The sequence below is a fragment of the Chamaea fasciata genome, unplaced genomic scaffold, assembly GCF_029207755.1.
Source record: "Chamaea fasciata isolate MVZ Bird 193981 ecotype frontalis unplaced genomic scaffold, bChaFas1.0.hap1 SCAF_376, whole genome shotgun sequence".
Taxonomy (NCBI): Eukaryota; Metazoa; Chordata; class Aves; order Passeriformes; family Sylviidae; genus Chamaea; species Chamaea fasciata.
The window spans coordinates 840-22,979 of NW_027094461.1; the positions used below are offsets into that span (position 1 = coordinate 840).

At 49.0% G+C, this 22,140-nt stretch overlaps 1 protein-coding gene across 1 annotated transcript; it reads left to right on the plus strand.

Moving 5' to 3' along the window:
- Positions 1-5,221: 5,221 nt before the first annotated feature.
- On the plus strand, positions 5,222-22,074 carry MMP14 (matrix metallopeptidase 14). Its single transcript, XM_066208621.1, has 9 exons — positions 5,222-5,338; positions 5,845-5,967; positions 6,791-7,101; positions 10,041-10,202; positions 12,852-12,994; positions 14,397-14,535; positions 16,637-16,787; positions 18,437-18,549; positions 21,659-22,074. The coding sequence occupies exons 1-9, from the start codon at positions 5,283-5,285 to the stop codon at positions 21,976-21,978; spliced, it is 1,518 nt and encodes a 505-aa protein (XP_066064718.1). The 5' UTR covers positions 5,222-5,282; the 3' UTR covers positions 21,979-22,074.
- Positions 22,075-22,140: the final 66 nt, after the last annotated feature.

The window sequence follows — 22,140 nt, forward strand, 5'->3', positions numbered from 1 at the left end:
TTGGGACAAAACCCCCAAATTTTGGGGTCGAAACCCCCGAATTTTGCGTCGAAATCCCCCGAATTTTGGGTCTAAACCCCCAAATTTTGGGACAAAACCCCCAAATTTTGGGCGGAAACCCCCAAATTTTGGGACAAACCCCCCCAAATTTCGGGTCAACCCCCCCAAATTTTGGGTCGAAACCCCCAAATTTTGGGAGGAAACCCCCAAATTTTGGGACAAAAACCCCCGAATTTTGGGTCTAAACCCCCAAGTTTCGGTCAAAACCGCCGAATTTTGGGTCGATACCCCCAAATTTTGGGACAAAACCCCCGAATTTCGGGTCAACCCCCCCCAAATTCGCAAACCCCAAATTTTGGGACAAAACCCCCTGAATTTTGGGACAAAACCCCTGAATTTTGGGACAAAACCCCCGAATTTTGGGGTGAAACCCCCAAATTTCCCATCGAAACCCCCAAATTTTGGGTCGAAACCCCCAAATTTCGGCCAAACCCCCCGAATTTTGGGTTAAAATCCCCCAATTTTGGGGCCTGGGGGGGGGGCGGGGGGGTTTCCCTTCCCCTCCCCCCCCGCCACGTCTCTCTCCCGCCCCTCCCCCACCCCGCCCTCCTCCTTTTTTTTCTCTTTTTTTTTTCCTTTTTTCCGCTTTTTCCCGGTTTTTTTTTTTTTTCCTCTGGGACGGCGCCGAAACTTCCGCTTTTCCCGCAGTTTTTTCCCGAAAAAAAAAAAAAAAATTTAAAAATAAAAGCCGGGGTGGGGGAGGGGCGAGACGTGGCCACTCGTTACCCTCCCCCCCCCCCCCTTTCCCCTTTTTCCTTAAAAATAAAAAAATCCCGGTTTTTTACCCCAGAAAAAAAACCCGGAAAAAATCCCAAAAAACCGAAAAAAAAAAGCCCAAAAAACAAACAAAATAAACCCCCCAAAAAACCCAGAAAAATCCTACAAAAAACCCCGAAAAATAAAAGAAAAAAATCCCCCCAAAAAAACCCAAAAAACCAAAATAAACGCCCCAAAAAACCCCCAAAAAACCCCAAAAAACAGCAACAAGAAAAGGAAAAAAAAAAACACCAAAAAACCCCCCAAAATCCCCCCCCCCAAAAAACCTGATAAACAAAAAATACAAAACAAAAAAAACCCCAAAAAACCCCCAAAAACAACCGGAAAAACCCCCCAAAAAACCCTCTAAACCCCCCAAAAACTCCCCCCAAAACACCCCAAAAAACCCCAAAAAACAAATCAAAACAAAACCCCCAAAAACCCCCGAAAAATCCCAAAAAACAGCGAGGAAAGAAGACAAAAAAAAACCCCAAAAAACCCAAAAAAGCCCCCCAAAAAACCAAAAAAAAAAAAGCAAAAAAAACAACCAAAAAAACTCCAAAAAACCCAAAAAACCCCAAAAATCAACAAGGAAAGAAAAACAACAACAACAACAAAAAACTCCGCAAATTCCCCCCCCAAAAAAACCCCCAAAAAAACCCAAAAAACCCCAAAAAACCAAAATTAAAAAAAAAAAAAAACACAAAAAAACCCACAAAAAAATCCCCAAAACCCCAGAAAAAAACCCCAAAAAACCCCCCAAAAACCCCGGGAAAAAAAAAAACGAAAAAACCCCAAAAACCAAAACAAAAACCCCAGAAAAAAAACCCCAAAAACCCCAAAAACCAAAACAAAAACCCCAAAAAACCCCAGGAAAAAAAAAAAAACCCAAAACCCCCAAAAAACCCAAAAAACCAAAACAAAGAAACCCAAAAAACCCCCCCAAAAAAAACCCCCAAAAAACCCTGAAAACCCCAGGAAAAAACCCCAAAAAAACCCCAAAAAACTAAAACAGAAAAAACTCAAAAAAAAAACCCCAAAAAAACCCAAAAACCCCAAAAAGACCCAAAAAAACCCAGAAAAAAAACCCCAAAAAACCAAAACAAAAACCCCAGAAAAAAAAACCCAAAAACCCCCAAAAAACCAAAACAAAGAGACCCAAAAAACCCCCCCAAAAAACCCCCCAAAAAACCCCAAAAAAACCCAGAAAAAAACCCCAGAAAACCCCAAAAAGCCAAAATAAAAAACCCCAAAAAAACCCCCAAAAAACCAAAACAAAAACCCCAAAAAACCCCAAAAAACCCCAAAAAACCAAAACAAAGAGACCCAAAAAAACCCCCCAAAAAACCCCAAAAAACCCCAGGAAAAAAAAAACCCCAAAAACCCCCAAAAAACCCAAAAAACCAAAACAAAGAAACCCAAAAAACCCCCCCAAAAAAAACCCCCAAAAAACCCTGAAAACCCCAGAAAAAAAACCCAAAAAAACCCCAAAAAACTAAAACAGAAAAAACTCAAAAAAAAAACCCCAAAAAAACCCAAAAAACAAAAAAAAAAACCCCAGGAAAAAAAAAAAAAAAAAAGAAAGAAAAAAGACCCAAAAAAACCCAGAAAAAAAATCCCAAAAAACCAAAACAAAAACCCCAGAAAAAAAAACCCAAAAACCCCCAAAAAACCAAAACAAAGAAACCCAAAAAAACCCAAAAAACCCCAGAAAAAAAACCCCAGAAAACCCCAAAAAACCCCAAAAAGCCAAAATAAAAAACCCCCAAAAAACCCCCCCAAAAAAACCCCGAAAAACCCCAGAGAAAAAACCCAAAAAATCCCAAAAAACAAAACAAAACAAAAACCCAAAAAAACCCCAAAAAACCAAAACAAAAACCCCAAAAAACCCCAAAAAACCCCAAAAAACCCCAGGAAAAAAAAAAACAAACCAAAAACCCCAAAAAACCCAAAAAACCAAAACAAAGAAACCCAAAAAACCCCCCCAAAAAAAACCCCAAAAAACCCTGAAAACCCCAGAAAAAAACCCAAAAAAACCCCAAAAAACCAAAACAAAAACCCCAGAAAAAAAAAAACAAAAAACCCCAAAAAACCAAAATAAAAAACCCCAAAACCCCCCCCCAAAAACCCCCAAAACCATAGAAAAAAACCCCAAAAAAACCAAAACAAAAAAACCCAAAAAAACCCCCAAAAAACACCAAAACAAAACCTCCCAAAACCCCAGAAAAAAAACTCAAAAAATCCCCAAAAAACTAAAACAGAAAAAAATAAAAAAAAAACCCCAAAAACCCCAGAAAAAAACAAACAAAAAAAACCCCTAAAAACAAAACAAAAAAACCCAAAAAACCCCCCAAAACCCCAGAAAAAAACCGAAAAAACCCAAAACAAACCCAAAAAAAACCCAAAAAAACAAAAAAAAACCCCAGAAAAAAAACCCAAAAAACCCCAAAAAACCAAACAAAACAAAAACCCCAAAAAAGCCCCAAAAAACCAAAACAAAAAAACCCAAAAAACCCCCAAAACCCCAGAAAAAAAACCCCAAAAAAACCCAGAAAAAAAACCTCCAAAAACCCCCAAAAAACCAAAACAAAGAAACCCAAAAAACCCCAAAAAACCCAAAAACCCCCCAAAAAACCCCAAAACCTGGAGGCGTGGCCGCAGCCGCACAGGCCCCGCCCACCCCAAAAAAATTCCGAAAAAAATTCGACCAAAAACGGTTAAAAACCTCAAAAAAACACCGAAAAAAGCCGAAAAAAATGGGGAAAATCCCAAAAATCCCCAAATTTTTCTCCATAATCCCCCAAATTTTCCCAAAATCCCCCAAATTTTCCCCAAAATTCCCGTTTTTCAGCCCAGGCCTGGCTACAGCAGCAAAGGAAGTTCCCACCCCAAAAAATTCCGAAAAAAATTTGACCAAAAATGGGTAAAAACCTCAAAAAAACACCGAAAAAAGTCAAAAAAATGGGGAAAATCCCAAAAATCCCCAAATTTTCCCCAAATCCTCCAAATTTTCCCCAAAATCCCCCAAATTTTCCCAAAATCCCCGTTTTTCACCCCGGGCCTGGCTGCAGCAGCGCAGGAAGTTCCCACCCAAAAAAATTCCAAAAAAACACCAAAAAAATGAGCAAAAATGGGTAAAAACCTCAAAAAACACCAAAAAAAGCTGGAAAAAATGGGAAAAATCCCAAAAATTCCCCAAATTTTCCCCAAATCCCCGTTTTTCACCCCAGGCCTGCCACAGAAATTTCCCACCCAAAAAAATTCCGAAAAAACACCCAAAAAACGAGCAAAAATGGGTAAAAACCTCAAAAAAACACCGAAAAAAAAGCCGGAAAAAAGGGGGAAAAATCCCAAAAATTCCCCAAATTTTCCCCAAAATCCCCCAAATTTCCCCCAAATCCCCGTTTTTCACCCCAGGCCTGGCTACAGCAGCACAGGAAGTTCCCACCCCAAAAAATTCCGAAAGAAAATTGACCAAAAACGGGTAAAAACCTCAAAAAAACACCGAAAAAAGTCAAAAAAAATGGGGAAAAATCCCCCAAATTTTCCCCAAAATCCCCCAAATTTCCCCAAAATCCCCCAAATTTTCCCCCAAATCCCCGTTTTCCACCCCAGGCCTGGCTGCAGCAGCGCAGGAAGTTCCGACCCAAAAAAATTCTGAAAAAACACCAAAAAAATGAGCAAAAATGGGTAAAAACCTCGAAAACCACCGAAAAAAAGCCGGAAAAAACGGGAAAAATCCCAAAAATTCCCCAAATTTGCCCCAAATCCCCGTTTTTCACCCCAGGCCTGCCACAGAAATTTCCCACTCAAAAAAATTCCGAAAAAACACCCAAAAAAATGACCAAAAATGGGTAAAAACCTCAAAAAACACCGAAAAAAGTCAAAAAAATGGGGAAAAATCCCCAAAATCCCCCAAATTTTCCCCAAAATCCCCCAAATTTCCCCAAAATCCCCGTTTTTCACCCCAGGCCTGGCTGCAGCAGCACAGGAACCTCCCACCCCAAAAAAATTCTGAAAAAACACCAAAAAAATGAGCAAAAACGGGTAAAAACCTTGAAAAAACACCAAAAAAAGCTGGAAAAAAGGGGGAAAATCCCAAAATACCCAAAATTTGCCCCAAATTCCCCTTTTTTCACCCCAGGCCTGGCACAGAAATTTCCCGCCCAAAAAAAATCCGAAAAAACACCCAAAAAACGAGCAAAAATGCGCAAAAACCTCAAAAAAACACCAAAAAAAAGCCGGAAAAAAGGGGGAAAAAATCCCCAAAATCCCCCAAATTTGCCCGAAATCCCCCAAATTTTCCCAAAATCCCCCAAATTTCCCCCAAATCCCCCAAATTTTCCCCCAAATCCCCGTTTTTCCCCCCGCAGGCCTGGCTGCAGCAGTACGGCTACCTCCCGCCCGGCGACCTGCGGGCGCGGCCCCGCGCGGCGCCGGCGTCGCTGTCGGCGGCCCTGGCGGCCATGCAGAGCTTCTACGGGCTGCGGGTCACCGGCACCGCCGACCCCGACACCATCCGGTGCGCTCGGGGTCACCGGGGTCGGGTTTGGGGTCACCGGGGTCGGGTTTGGGGTCATCGTTGGGTTTGGGGTCAACGGGGTCGGGTTTGGGGTCAATGGGGTCAAGTTTGGGGTCACTGTTGGGTTTGGGGTCATCGTTGGGTTTGGGGTCATCGTTGGGTTTGGGATCATTGCACTGGTTTGGACTGGTTTATACTGATCCATACTGGTCCGTACTGGTCCACACTGGTGTATACTGGTCCATACTGGTCGGTCCTAGTCCATACTGGTCCATACTGGTCCATACTGGTTTATATTGGTCCGTACTGGTCCATACTGGTCCGTACTGGTCCGTACTGGTCCATACTGGTCCATACTGGTCGGTCCTGGTCCATCCTGGTCCATACTGGTCCATACCGGTCCGTCCTGGTCCGTACTGGTCCATCCTGGTCCATACTGGTCCATACCGGTCCGTACTGGTCCGTACTGGTGGGCCCTGGTCCATAGCGGCGTGCGTTTCCCGCAGCGCCATGCTCCGGCCCAGGTGCGGGGTCCCCGATAAGTTCGGCGCTCAGGTGAAGGCGCAGGTGAGGCGGCGCCGCTTCGCCCTGCAGGGGCAGCGATGGGAGCAGCCCGAGATCACCTACAGGTGAGGGGACACACCTGGGACACACCTGGGACACACCTGGGACACACCTGGGACACACCTGGGACACACCTGGGGACAGGGACACACCTGGGGACAGGAAACACACCTGGGACACACCTGGGACACACCTGGGACAGGAAACACACCTGGGACACACCTGGGGGTTACAGGGACACACCTGGGACACACCTGGGGACAGGGACACACCTGGGGACAGGAAACACACCTGGGACACACCTGGGACACACCTGGGGACAGGGACACACCTGGGACACACCTGGGACACACCTGGGACAGGAAACACACCTGGGACACACCTGGGGGTTACAGGGACACACCTGGGACACACCTGGGGACAGGGACACACCTGGGGACAGGAAGCACACCTGGGACACACCTGGGACACACCTGGGACAGGTGACACACCTGGGACACACCTGGGACACACCTGGGACACACCTGGGGACACACCTGGGACACACCTGAGTGTTACATTGACACACCTGGGGCACACCTGGGGACAGGAAACACACCTGGGCCACACCTGGGGGTTACAGGGACACACCTGAGTGTTACATTGACACACCTGGGACACACCTGGGGCACACCTGGGACACACCTGGGGACAGGAGACACACCTGGGCCCAGCCGGGACACACCTGGGACACACCTGGGCACACCTGGGGACAGGAAACACACCTGGGCCCAGCCGGGACACACCTGGGACACACCTGGGCACACCTGGGGACAGGAGACACACCTGGGCCCAGCCGGGACACACCCGTGACTCACCTGAGCGTCTCCCCCGCCCCCTCCCCGGCAGCATCCAGAACTACACGCCCAAGGTGGGCCAGGCCGGCACGCTGGCCGCCATCCGCCGCGCCTTCCAGGTGTGGGCGGCGGCGGCGCCCGCCCTGCGCTTCCGCGAGGTGCCCTACGCCGAGATCCGCGCCGGCTCCGCCCCCGGCGCCGACATCATGGTGCTCTTCGCCGAGGGCTTCCACGGCGACGCCGCGCCCTTCGACGGCCCCGGCGGCTTCCTGGCCCACGCCTACTTCCCCGGCCCCCACATCGGCGGCGACACGCACTTCGACGGCGCCGAGCCCTGGACGCACCGCGCCGACGACCTCAGCGGTCAGCCGCCCCGCGGGGAGCTGCCGGGACCTGGGAGCGGAGGGGAACTGGGGTCGGAGCTGCCAGGACCTGAAGGCTTGGAGTTAGGATTGGGGTTGGAGCTGCCGGGACCTGAAATTTTGGAGTTAGGTTTGGGTTTGGAGCTGCCAGGACCTGGTTCTGGTCGTTTGGAATGAGTTGAAAGCTGCCAGGACCCGATTTTGGAGTTGGAATTGGGTTTGGAGCTGCCAGGACCGGAAATTTTGGAGTTAGGTTTGGGTTTGGAGCTGCCAGGACCTGGCCGTGGTGGTTTGGAATGAGTTGAAAGCTGCCAGGACCCGATTCTGGAGTTGGAATTGGGTTTGGAGCTGCCAGGACCTGAAATTTTGGAGTTAGGTTTGGGGTTTGGAGCTGCCGGGACCTGGGAGCTGATGGGAATTGGGGTTGGAGCTGCCAGGACCTGATTTTGGAGTTAGGATTGGGTTTGGAGCTGCCAGGACCTGAAATTTTGGAGTTAGGTTTGGGTTTGGAGCTGCCAGGACCTGGTTCTGGTCGTTTGGAATGAGTTGAAAGCTGCCAGGACCCGATTTTGGAGTTGGAATTGGGTTTGGAGCTGCCAGGACCTGGGAGCTGATGGGAATTGGGTTTGGAGCTGCCAGGACCTGAAATTTTGGAGTTAGGTTTGGGTTTGGAGCTGCCAGGACCTGGCCGTGGTCGTTTGGAATGAGTTGAAAGCTGCCAGGACCCGATTTTGGAGTTGGAATTGGGTTTGGAACTGCCAGGACCGGAAATTTTGGAGTTAGGATTGGGTTTGGAGCTGCCGGGACCCGGCTGCGGTCATTGAGATTCAATTTTGGCTTTGGGGTTGGGTTTGGAGCTGCCAGGACCGGAAATTTTGGAGTTAGGTTTGGGGTTTGGAGCTGCCAGGACCTGGGAGCTGATGGGAATTGGGGTCGGAGCTGCCAGGACCTGAAATTTTGGACTTAGGTTTGGGTTTGGAGCTGCCAGGACCTGAAATTTTGGAGTTAGGTTTGGGTTTGGAGCTGCCGGGACCGGAAATTTTGGAGTTAGGTTTGGGGTTGGAGCTGCCAGGACCTGGTTCTGGTCGTTTGGAATGAGTTGAAAGCTGCCAGGACCCGATTTTGGAGTTGGAATTGGGTTTGGAGCTGCCAGGACCTGGGAGCTGATGGGAATTGGGTTTGGAGCTGCCAGGACCTGAAATTTTGGAGTTAGGTTTGGGTTTGGAGCTGCCAGGACCTGGCCGTGGTCGTTTGGAATGAGTTGAAAGCTGCCAGGACCCGATTTTGGAGTTGAAATTGGGTTTGGAACTGCCAGGACCGGAAATTTTGGAGTTAGGATTGGGTTTGGAGCTGCCGGGACCCGGCTGCGGTCATTGAGATTCAATTTTGGCTTTGGGGTTGGGTTTGGAGCTGCCAGGACCGGAAATTTTGGAGTTAGGTTTGGGGTTTGGAGCTGCCAGGACCTGGGAGCTGATGGGAATTGGGGTTGGAGCTGCCGGGACCTGAAATTTTGGAGTTAGGATTGGGTTTGGAGCTGCCAGGACCTGAAATTTTGGAGTTAGGTTTGGGTTTGGAGCTGCCGGGACCTGAAATTTTGGAGTTAGGATTGGGTTTGGAGCTGCCAGGACCTGAAATTTTGGAGTTAGGTTTGGGTTTGGAGCTGCCGGGACCTGAAATTTTGGAGTTAGGTTTGGGTTTGGAGCTGCCAGGACCTGGTTCTGGTCGTTTGGAATGAGTTGAAAGCTGCCAGGACCCGATTTTGGAGTTGGAATTGGGTTTGGAGCTGCCAGGACCTGGGAGTTGATGGGAATTGGGTTTAGAGCTGCCAGGACCCGGCTGCGGTCATTGAGATTCAATTTTGGCTTTGGTTTGGGTTTGGAGCTGCCGGGACCGGAAATTTTGGAGTTAGGTTTGGGTTTGGAGCTGCCAGGACCTGGCCGTGGTCGTTTGGAATGAGTTGAAAGCTGCCAGGACCTGAAATCTTGGAGTTAGGATTGGGTTTGGAGCTGCCGGGACCCGGCTGCGGTCATTGAGATTCAATTTTGGCTTTGGTTTGGGTTTGGAGCTGCCAGGACCCGATTGTGAGCGGGAGCTTTGTTTGGAGCTGCCAGGACCTCAAAGGGGCTCCATTGACCCCACCTTGACCTCCCACGACCTCCCACGACCTCCCATGACCTTTCTTTACCTCCCATGACCTCCCATGACCTTCCATGACCTCCCATCACCTCCCATGACCTCCCATGACCTTCCCTGACCTTCCACGACCTTCCATCACCTTCTACGACCTTCCATCCCCTCCCATGACCTCCCATGACCTTCCAACACCTCCCACGACCTCCCATGACCTCCCATGACCTTCCATGACCTCCCATGACCTCCCATGACCTCCCATGACCTTCCCTGACCTCCCACGACCTTCCATCCCCTCCCATGACCTCCCATGACCTTCCACCACCTCCCATGACCTTCCATGACCTTCCACGACTTCCCACGACCTCCCATGACCTTTCTTTACCTCCCATGACCTCCCACGACCTTCCCTGACCTTCCACCACCTTCCATGACCTCCCGTGACCTCCCATGACCTTCCATCATCTCCCATGACCTCCCATGACCTCCCACGACCTCCCATGACCTTCCATCACCTCCCACGACCTCTCATGACCTCCCACGACCTTCCCTGACCTCCCACGACCTCCCATGACCTCCCATGACCTCCCACGACCTCCCATGACCTCCCATGACCTCCCACGACCTCCCATGACCTCCCACGACCTTCCATGACCTCCCATGACCTCCCATGACCTCCCACGACCTCCCACGACCTCCCATGACCTCCCATGACCTTTCTTTACCTCCCATGACCTCCCACCACCTCCCATGACCTTCCCCGCCGTCCCCTCCCCCCCGGTGACCTTTCCGGCCCCGGTGTCCCGGCAGGTAACGACCTGTTCCTGGTGGCGGTGCACGAGCTGGGCCACGCCCTGGGCCTGGAACATTCCAGCGACCCGTCGGCCATCATGGCGCCCTTCTACCAATGGATGGACACCGAGCCCTTCCGGCTGCCCGACGACGACCGCCGCGGCATCCAGCAGCTCTACGGTGATGGAAAGTTGGCGGGAGGAGGGAAATTCGGGGAGGAAAGGGGGGAAATCGCGGCTGAAAAATCGGCTCGAACGGCGCCAAAATCGACACGAAATTGGGTCGAAATCGCACCAAAAATTGGGTCAAAATCGCACCAAAAATTGGGTCAAAAATTGGATCGAAATCGACCCAAAAATTGGGTCGAAATTGCACCAAAAATTGACCAAGAATTGGATCAAAATTGGGTCAAAAATTGGATCAAACGGCGCCAAAATCGACACGAAATTGGGTCGAAATTGCACCAAAAATTGGGTCAAAAATTGGGTCAAAAATTGGATCGAAATCGACCCAAAAATTGGGTCGAAATTGCACCAAAATTGGGTCGAAATTGCACCAAAAATTGGGTCAAAATTGGGTCCAAATCGACCTAAAATTGGATCAAAATTGAACCAAAAAGTGGATCAAAATCGACACGAAATTGGGTCGAAATTGCACCAAAATTGACCCAAAATTGGATCAAAATTGGGTCAAAAATTGGATCAAAATCGACCCAAAAATTGGGTAAAAATTGCACCAAAAATTGGGTCGAAATTGCACCAAAATTGACCCAAAATTGGGTCAAAATTGGGTCAAAAATAGGATCAAACGGCGCCAAAATCGACACGAAATTGGGTCGAAATTGCACCAAAATTGGATCAAAATCGACCCAAAAATTGGGTCGAAATCGCACCAAAATTGACCCAAAATTGGATCAAAATTGGGTCAAAAATTGGATCAAACGGCGCCAAAATCGACACGAAATTGGGTCGAAATTGCACCAAAAATTGGGTCAAAAATTGGGTCAAAAATTGGATCGAAATCGACCCAAAAATTGGGTCGAAATTGCACCAAAATTGGGTCGAAATTGCACCAAAAATTGGGTCAAAATTGGGTCCAAATCGACCTAAAATTGGATCAAAATTGAACCAAAAAGTGGATCAAAATCGACACGAAATTGGGTCGAAATTGCACCAAAATTGACCCAAAATTGGATCAAAATTGGGTCAAAAATTGGATCAAAATCGACCCAAAAATTGGGTAAAAATTGCACCAAAAATTGGGTCGAAATTGCACCAAAATTGACCCAAAATTGGGTCAAAATTGGGTCAAAAATAGGATCAAACGGCGCCAAAATCGACACGAAATTGGGTCGAAATTGCACCAAAATTGGATCAAAATCGACCCAAAAATTGGGTCGAAATCGCACCAAAATTGACCCAAAATTGGATCAAAATTGGGTCAAAAATTGGATCAAACGGCGCCAAAATCGACACGAAATTGGATCAAAATTGCACCAAAATTTGGGTCAAAATTGAACCAAAAATTGGGTCAAAAATTGGGTCAAAAATTGGATCGAAATCGACCCAAAAATTGGGTCGAAATTGCACCAAAAATTGGGTCGAAATTGCACCAAAATTGACCCAAAATTGGATCAAAATTGGGTCAAAATCGACCCAAAAATTGGGTAAAAATTGCACCAAAAATTGGGTCGAAATTGCACCAAAAATTGGGTCAAAATTGGGTCAAAATTTGGATCAAAATCGACCCAAAATTGGATCAAAATCGACCCAAAAATTGGATCAAAATTGGGTCAAAATCGACCTAAAGTTGGATCAAAATTGACCCAAAAATTGGATCAAAATGGACCCAAAATTGGAACAAAATTGAACCAAAATTGCATCAAAAATTGAATCAAAATCGACCCAAATTCCCCGAATTTCCCTCAAATTCCTCCAAATTTTCCCAATTTCCCCCAAATTTCCCAAAATTCCCCGAATTTCCCTCAAAATTCCCCCCAAATTCACCCGAACTTTCCCCATTTCCCTCGAAACTCCCGCCAAAAATTCCATCGAAATTCCCCCAGATTCTTCCGAATCTCCCAAAATTTCCCCAAATTTCCCCCCAAATTTCCCGCAAATTTCCTTCAAATTTCTGCAAATTTCCCAAAATTTCCCCAATTTCCCCCAAATTTCCCCCAAATTTCCCAAATTTCCCAGATTTCCTCCAAATTTCCCCCAAAATCCCCCCAAATTTCCCCGAATTTCCCCAAATTTCCCACAAATTTCCCCAAATTTCCCTCAAATTTCCCACAAATCTCCCCAATTTCCCCAATTTCCCCCAAATTTCCCAAAATTTCCCAAATTTCCCAGATTTCCCCCAAATTTCCCCCAAATTTCCCCCAAAATCCCCCCAAATTTCCCCAAATTTTCCCAAATTTCCCCAAATTTCCCCCAAATTTCCCAAAACTCTCCAATTTCCCCCAAATTTCCCAGAATTTCCCAAATTTCCCCAAATTTCCCCAATTTCCCCCAAATTTCCAGGAATTTCCCAAATTTCCCAGATTTCCCCCAAATTTCCCCCAAATCCCCCCAAATTTCCCCCAAATTTCTCTCAAATTTCCCCAAAATTCCCCCAGATTCCCCCAAATTTCCCAAAATTTCCCAGATTTCCCCAAATTCCTCCAAATTTCCCAAAACTTGCCAAAATTCCCCAAATTTCTCCCAAATTTCTCCCAAATTTCTCCAATTTCCCCCCAATTTTCCCAAATCCCCTCAAATTTCCCCCCCAAACTCCCCAAATTTTACCCCAAAATTTTCAATTTTTTGGGGTTTTTTTTTTGTTTCCCAGGCTCCAGCTCCAGCCCGCCCCTCCCCTCCCCCACCTCGCAGTCCCCGCCCCTCCCCCCGCCGGGCCCCCCCTACGGGCCCCGGATCTGCGACGGCGACTTCGACACGGTGGCCATGCTCCGCGGGGAGATGTTCGTCTTCAAGGTGAGGAGATCCCAAAATTTGGGGACGTTTTGGGGAATTTCGGGGAAATTTTTACAAATTTTTTGCGAATTTTTAACTTTTTTTATTTAAAAAAAAACAAAATTTAAAAATATTTTAGAGACTTTCCAGGACCTTTTAGAGATAAAGAATTGAGGTTGTTTTATCATTAAAAAAAAGAAAAGGAAGAAAAATTTGGAATTTTTGGGGGAGAATTTATTGGGGAATTTTTTGGGAATTTTAAAAGAAAAAAAATTCGAATTTTTTTTTAAATTTTCAGGAAATTAGGGGGGGGAATTTTTTTTTGAATATTTTGGGATTTTTTTTATTTCACAAAATTTTTTCAATTTTTTTTTCTTTTAAAAAAATTTTTCCCCCATTTTTTCACCATTTTTTCACCATTTTTTTCACCATTTTTCACCGTTTTTCCGCCATTTTTCCACCATTTTTCACCGTTTTTCCGCTGTTTTCCCGCCATTTCCCCTCGGATCTTTTCCCGTTTTTTTTCCCACGAATTCATCCCACCTTTCCCCCATTCCCCCCTCCGAATTTTGCCATTTTCCTGCCATTTCCCGCCATTTTTCACCATTTTTTCCCATTTCCCCCTCATTTTTTCCGCCATTTTTTCACCATTTTTCCGCCTTTTTTTCCGCCTTTTTTCCCCATTTTTCCCCCATTTCCCCCCATTTTTCCCCCATTTCCCCCCATTTTTCCCCCATTTCCCCCCATTTTTCCCCATTTTCCCCCCATTTTTTCCCCATTTTCCCCCATTTTCCCCCCATTTCCCCCCCATTTTCCCCCCATTTTTTTTCCATTTTCCCCCCATTTTCCCCCCATTTTCCCCCCATTTTTTCCCCATTTTCCCCCATTTTTTCCCCATTTTTTCCCCATTTTTCCCCATTTTTCCCCATTTTCCCCATTTTTTCCCCATTTCCCCCCATTTCCCCCATTTTTCCCCCATTTTTCCCCATTTTCCCCCCATTTTTTCCCCATTTTTCCCCCATTTTCCCCCATTTTCCCCCATTTTTTCCCCATTTTCCCCCATTTTCCCCCCATTTTCCCCCCATTTTTTTTCCATTTTCCCCCATTTTCCCCCCATTTTCCCCCCATTTTCCCCCCATTTTTCCCCCATTTTCCCCCATTTTTTCCCCATTTTTACCCCATTTTCTTCCCATTTTCCCCCATTTTTTCCCCATTTTCCCCCCATTTTTCCCCATTTTCCCCCCATTTTTCCCCCCATTTTCCCCCATTTCCCCGCCATTTTTCCCCTGTTTTTTCGCCATTTTCCCCCTGTTTTTCGCCGTTTTTCCGCCGTTTTTCGCCCTTTTCCCGCCGTTCCTCCGCCGTTCCCGCTGGGCTCTTTTCCCGGTTTTCCCCCGGCTCTGATCCCGGTCCTCCCCCCCAGGAGCGCTGGTTCTGGCGGCTGCGCGGCGGCCGGCTGATGCCGGGCTACCCCCTCCCCATCGGCCACTTCTGGGCCGGGCTCCCCCCGAGCATCGACGCCGCCTACGAGAGGAGCGACGGCAAGTTCGTCTTCTTCAAGGGTGAGCGACGCCGGCCGATGCCCGGAATTCCCGGGATTCCCGGGATTCCCGGGATTCCCGGAATTCCCGGCTTTTGTCGGGGTTTCCGGGGCGTTTTCTTGGGCTTTATCCTGATTTGTTGGGAGTTTTTGGGGGATTTTGTTGAGATTCCTTGGGAGTTTTTTGGGGTTTTATTGGGGGATTTGTTGGGGATTTTATTGGGGTTTATTGGGGATTTGTTGGGGATTTTATTGGGGATTTTATTGGGGATTTATTGGGATTTTATTGGGAATTTATTGGGATTTTATTGCGATTTTATTGGGATTTTATTGGGAATTTATTGGGATTTTTTGGGGATTTTGTTGGGGATTTTATTGGGGATTTGTTGGGATTTTATTGGGGATTTTATTGGGATTTATTGGGGATTTATTGGGGATTTTATTGGGAATTTATTGGGATTTTATTGGGGATTTTATTGCGAATTTATTGGGAATTTGTTGGGATTTATTGGGGATTTTATTGGGAATTTGTTGGGAATTTATTGGGATTTTATTGGGGATTTTATTGGGATTTATTGGGATTTAATTGGGATTTATTGGGGATTTTATTGGGGATTTTGTTGGGGATTTTATTGGGAATTTATTGGGGATTTTATTGGGGAGTTTATTGCGATTTTATTGGGAATTTATTGGGATTTTATTGGGGATTTTATTGGGATTTATTGGGGATTTATTGGGGATTTTATTGGGAATTTTATTGGGAATTTTATTGGGAATTTATTGGGATTTTATTTGGAATTTTTTAGGGAATTTTTTGGGAATTTATTGGGATTTATTGGGAATTTATTTGGAGTTTATTGGGAATTTATTGGGATTTATTGGGATTTTATTGGGAATTGATTGGGAATTTTATTGGGAATTTTTTGGGAATTTATTGTGAATTTATTGGGATTTACTGGGAATTTATTGGGGATTTATTGCGATTTTATTGGGGATTTATTGGGATTCTATAGGGAATTTGTTGGGATTCATTGGGAATTTGTTGGGATTTATTGGGGATGTTTTGGGGGTTTATTGGGGATTTATTGGGATTTATTGGGAATTTTTTTGGAATTTATTGGGAATTTTATTGAATTGTTTTGGGATTTTAGTGGGTTTTTATGGGGAATTCTTTGGGATTTTTGGGGGGTTTTGCTGGAATTTATTCGGATTAAATTTTCCGAATTTTTTAAATTAATTTTTGGGGCCGTTTTGGGCAAATCTCGGGGTCAATTTTGGCCCAATTTGGGCGAATTCGGGGTTGGATTTTTTGGGGTGATTTTGGGAGAATTTTGGGCGATTTTTTTGGGGTGATTTTGGGCAAATTTCAACTTCAATTTTGGGTGATTTGGGAAGAATTTTGAGCTGAATTTGCGTTAATTTTGGGTGAATTTTTGGGTTAATTTTGGGCCGAATTCGCGTCAATTTTGGGCTGAATTCGCGTTAATTTTGGGCCGAATTCCCGTTAATTTTGGGCCGAATTCGCGTTAATTTTGGGCCGAATTCGGGTTAATTTTGGGCTGAATTCACGTCAATTTTGGGCCGAATTCGGGTTAATTTTGGGCCGAATTCGCGTCAATTTTGGGCCGAATTCGCGTCAATTTTGGGCCGAATTCGCGTTAATTTTGGGCCGAATTCGCGTTAATTTTGGGCCAAATTCGCGTTAATTTTGTGCCGAATTCGCGTTAATTTTGGGCCAAATTCGCGTTAATTTTGGGCCGAATTTGGTTAATTTTGGGCCGAATTCGCGTCAATTTTGGGCTGAATTCACGTCAATTTTGGGCCGAATTCGCATCAATTTTGGGCCGAATTCGCGTCAATTCTGCGCCGAATTCGCGTCAATTTTTGGGGGCGATTTTGGATAAATTCCATCCCCAATTCTGGCCCAATTCGGGGTGGACTTTGGGGCGATTTTGGGGCGAATTTTCGCCCAACCCCGGCCTGGATTTTCCCACGCTCCCGGCCAATTCTGGCGCCGATTTCCCCCAAACCTCCCCGCGCTTTTCCGGCCCACCTGGGACCATTCCCCACCGATTTTTTTTTTAACTTTTTGCCCGATCCCGCCCTTTTTCTCCCCATTCCAGGCTCCCGGCACTGGGTGTTCGAGGAGGGCGTCCTGGCCCCGGGCTACCCCCGGCCTCTGGCCGAGCTGGGTCGCGGCGTTCCCGCTGACCGCCTGGACGCCGCGCTCTTCTGGCTGCCCAGCGGACACACCTACCTCTTCCGGGGGGACAAGTGCGTCCCCTTCACCCCTTCCGGAACCTTCCGGAACCTTCCGGAACCTTCCGGGACCTTCCGGGAATTTTCTGGGATTTTTTCCTGGATTTTTTTTCTTTTTTTTATGCATCTTCCAGGACCTCTCTGGGCTCTTTTTGGGACCTTTCGGGACCTGTCTGGGCTCTTCTAGGCGCTTTCTTCACCTTCCGGGACCTTCTGGGAATTTTCTGGGATTTTTTTCTGGATTTTTTTCCCCTTTTTTACGCATCTTCCAGGCCCTTTTCTGAGACCTTTTCGGACTTTCTAAAGCTCTTCTGGCACCTTTCAGGACTTTCTCTGAACCTTCCGGGACCTTCCGGGAATTTCTGGGATTCTTTTTTCCCGATTTTTTTTGGGGGGCCTTTTTTTTGTGGAGTTTGGGGGTTTTTACGCATCTTTCAGGACTTTTCTGGGGGCTCTTCTGGGACCTTTCAGGACCTGTCTGGGCTCTTCAGGGCGCTTTCTTCACCTTCCAGGACCTTTCGGGACCTTCCGGGAATTTCTGGGATTTTTTTTTGGAATTTTTTTTTCCCCCCCCCCCCCCTGCGGAATTTGGGGGATTTTTACGCACCTTTCAGGACCTTGCTTTGGGTTCTTTCCGGGACGTTTCTGCGGCTCTCTCTGCACCTTCCAGGACCTGCCTTGAAACCTTTCAGGACCTCCCAAAGTCTTCCCCAAATCCCCGCCCCCCCCCCCCCCCCCAAAAATTCCTCCGATTTCTCCCCAAATTCCCCCAAAAATCCTCCCAACCCTTCCAATGTTTCCCAAAAATCCCAAAAAACCCCCAAAATTCCCCAAAATTTCCCCCAAAATCTCCCCGGATTTCCCTCGAAACCCCCCAAAATCCTTGAAATTCCCCAAAAATTCCCCAAATTTCCCTCCAAATTCCCCAAAATTCCCCAAATTTCCCTCCAAATCCCCACAAACTCCCCCAAATCCTCCCAAAATCCCCAAAATTTCCCCAAAAATCCCCAAAACTTTCCCCAAAATCCCCAAAATTTCCCTCCAACCCCCTAAAATCCCAAAATTTTCCCCAAAATTCCCCCAAATCCCCCCAAAATCTTCCCAAATTTCCCTCCAAACACCCCCAAAATCCCCTAAAATCCCCAAAATTCCCCAAAATCTCCCCAAATTTCCCTCCAAACACCCCCAAACTCCCCAAAATCCTCCCAACATCCCCAAAATTTCCCTCCAACCCCCTAAAATCCCAAATTTTCCCCCCAAAATCCCCCAAATTTTCCCCAAATCCCCAAAATTTCCCTCCTAACGCCCCCCAAAATGCCAAAATTTCCCCAAAATCCCCAAAATTTCCCTCCAACCCCTCAAAAATCCTTGAAATTTCCCCAAAAATCCCCAAAATTTCCCCCAAATCCCCAAAATTTCCCTCCAAACGCCCCCCCAACCCCCAAAATTCCCCAAATCCCCCAAAACCTCCCCAAAATTTCCCTCCAAACCCCCCCAAATCCTCCCAAACTCCCCAAAATTTCCCCCAAAAATCCCCAAAATTCCCCCCAAATCTCCCCAAATTTCCCTCCGAACCCCCCCCAAAACTTCCCAAAAATCCCCCAAATCCTCCCAAAATCCCAAAATTCCCCCCCAAAATCTCCCCGGATCTTCCCCCCCCGCAGGTATTACCGGTTCAACGAGGCGCTGGGGGCCGTGGACCCCGAGTACCCCAAAAGCATCGAGGTCTGGGGGGTTCCCCCCGGCCCCCGCGGCGCCTTCATGGGCCCCGACGAGGGTGAGAGAGGCCCGGGAAGCCCCAAATTCCCCGAAATTCCCCGAAATTCCCCCCCAAAAATGCCGAAATTCCCAAAAATCCCGGCGGGAATCGGCCCAGGGGAAGGGCTAGGGGGCGCTGTGCGGGGCGGGGGGCGGGGTTAGGTTGGGGACACGCCCCCTCTCGGTAGATGAGACACGCCCTTTTTATTTTGGGGGCACGCCCCCTTTTATTCGGGACACGCCCCCTTTTATTTAAGACACGCCCCCTTATTTTGGGACACGCTCCCAAGGGTTATTGGGACACGCCCCTTTTATTTTGGGTCACGCCCTCCTTTCCCTTTAGACCACGCCCCTTTTCTTTTGGGACACGCCCCTTTTTCAATGTGGGACACGCCCAGTTGTTCCCAGTAACCCCAGAGCCCAAACCAGTATAAACCAGTATAAACCAGTGACCCCAAAGCCCCTCCCAGTAACTCCCAGTAACCCCAAACCCACTCCCAGTAAGGTCCCAGTAACTCCCAGTATGGCCCAGTCCCCTCCCAGTCCAAACCAGTAACTCCCAGTAACCCCAATCCCATCCCAGTCTCCTCCCAGTCCAAACCAGTAACTCCCAGTAACCCCAAATCCCATCCCAGTCCCCTCCCAGCCCAAACCAGTAACTCCCAGTAACCACAAACCCCATCCCAGTCCCCTCCCAGTCCAAACCAGTAACTCCCAGTAACCACAAACCCCATCCCAGTCCCCTCCCAGTCCAAACCAGTAACTCCCAGTAACCCCCAATCCCATCCCAGTCCCCTCCCAGTTCAAACCAGTAACTCCCAGTAACCACAAACCCCATCCCAGTCCCCTCCCAGTTCAAACCAGTAACTCCCAGTAACCACAAACCCCATCCCAGTCCCCTCCCAGTCCAAACCAGTAAGTCCCAGTAACCCCAAATCCCATCCCAGTCCCCTCCCAGTTCAAACCAGTAACTCCCAGTAACCCCAAATCCCATCCCAGTCCCCTCCCAGTCCAAACCAGTAACTCCCAGTAACCCCAAACCCAATCCCAGTCCCCTCCCAGTCCAAACCAGTAACTCCCAGTAACCCCAAATCCCATCCCAGTCCCCTCCCAGTCCAAACCAGTAACTCCAGTAACCCCAAACCCAATCCCAGTCCCCTCCCAGTCCAAACCAGTAACTCCCAGTAACCCCAAACCCAATCCCAGTCCCCTCCCAGTCCAAACCAGTAACTCCCCAGTAACCCCAAATCCCATCCCAGTCCCCTCCCAGTCCAAACCAGTAACTCCCAGTGACCCCAAATCCCATCCCAGTCCCTCCCAGTCCAAACCAGTAACTCCCAGTAACCCCAATCCCAACCCCAGTCCCCTCCCAGTTCAAACCAGTTACTCCCAGTAACCCCAAACCCAATCCCAGTCCCCTCCCAGTCCAAACCAGTTACTCCCAGTAACCCCAAATCCATCCCAGTCCCCTCCCAGTCCAAACCAGTAACTCCCAGTAACCCCAATCCCAACCCCAGTCCCCTCCCAGTTCAAACCAGTAACTCCCAGTAACCCCAAATCCCAATCCCAGTCCCCTCCCAGTCCAAACCAGTAACTCCCAGTAACCCCAATCCCATCCCAGTCCCCCTCCCAGTCCAAACCAGTAACTCCCAGTAACCCCAAATCCCATCCCAGTCCCCTCCCAGTCCAAACCAGTAACTCCCAGTAACCCCAAACCCAACCCCAGTCCCCTCCCAGTCCAAACCAGTAACTCCCAGTAACCCCAAATCCCAATCCCAGTCCCCCTCCCAGTCCAAACCAGTAACTCCCAGTAACCCCAAACCCCAATCCCAGTCCCCCTCCCAGTCCAAACCAGTAACTCCCAGTAACCCCAAATCCCAATCCCAGTCCCCTCCCAGTCCAAACCAGTAACTCCCAGTAACCCCAAACCCAATCCCAGTCCCCTCCCAGTCCAAACCAGTAACTCCCCAGTAACCCCAAATCCCATCCCAGTCCCCCTCCCAGTTCAAACCAGTAACTCCCAGTAACCCCAATCCCAATCCAGTCCCCTCCCAGTCCAAACCAGTAACTCCCAGTAACCCCAAATCCCATCCCAGTCCCCTCCCAGTCCAAACCAGTAACTCCCAGTAACCCCAATCCCATCCCAGTCCCCTCCAGTCCAAACCAGTAACTCCCAGTAACCCCAATCCCAATCCCAGTCCCCTCCCAGTCCAAACCAGTAACTCCCCAGTAACCCCAATCCCCATCCCAGTCCCCTCCCAGTCCAAACCAGTAACTCCCAGTAACCCCAATCCCATCCCAGTCCCCTCCGCAGTCCAAACCAGTAACTCCCAGTAACCCCAAATCCCATCCCAGTCCCCTCCCAGTCCAAAACCAGTAACTCCCAGTAACCCCAAACCCAACCCCAGTCCCCTCCCAGTCCAAACCAGTAACTCCCAGTAACCCCAAATCCATCCCAGTCTCCTCCCAGTTCAAACCAGTAAACTCCCAGTAACCCCAATCCCATCCCAGTCCCCTCCCAGTCCAAACCAGTAACTCCCAGTAACCCCAAATCCCATCCCAGTCCCCTCCCAGTCCCAAACCAGTAACTCCAGTAACACCCAATCCCAACCCCAGTCCCCTCCCAGCCCAAACCAGTAACTCCCAGTAACCCCAAACCCAATCCCAGTCCCCTCCCAGTCCAAACCAGTAACTCCCAGTAACCCCAAACCCAATCCCAGTCCCCTCCCAGTCCAAACCGGTAACTCCCAGTAACCCCAATCCCATCCCAGTCCCCTCCCCAGTCCAAACCAGTAACTCCCAGTAACCCCAAATCCCAATCCCAGTCCCCTCCCAGTCCAAACCAGTAACTCCCAGTAACCCCAATCCCATCCCAGTCCCCTCCCAGTCCAAACCATTCACTCCCAGTAACCCCAAATCCCATCCCAGTCCCCTCCCAGTCCAAACCAGTAACTCCCAGTAACCCCAAATCCCAATCCCAGTCCCCTCCCAGTCCAAACCAGTAACTCCCAGTAACCCCAATCCCATCCCAGTCCCCTCCCAGTCCCTTCCCAGTCACCCCCAGCCCCCAAACCAGTCCAAACCAGTCCAAACCAGTATAAACCAGTAACCCTTTCTGCCCCGCCCAGCCCACACCTATTTCTACCGCGCCCACCTGTACTGGAAGTTCGACAACTCGCGCCTCCGCGTCTTACCCGGCTACCCCAAATCGGCGCTCCGCGATGGCTGGGCTGCCCCGCCCCGGCCCCGCCCACCGCGCTCCGCCCCCGGCGGCGACACCGACGTCATCGTCATCGCCGTAGGGGCGGGGCCGGGGGCGGTGGCGGCGCCGCTGGCTCTGCTGGGATTGGCCGGGGCGGTGGCGGGCGTGGCCGCGCTCTGCCGGCGCCGGGGCGGGGCCCACGCCCACCTGCGCAGGTGTCAGCGCTCGCTGCTGCCCCGGGTCTGAGAGGAGGGCGGGGAGGTGGGCGGGGACCCGGGGTGGGCACGCCCCCTCGCCTCACCTGGACGTGGACACGCCCCTCCCCTCCCGACGCAGATGGACGGGCCCCACTTTGCATGGGACACGCCCCCCTGGACTGGTTTGGACACGCCCGCTTTGTATGGACAT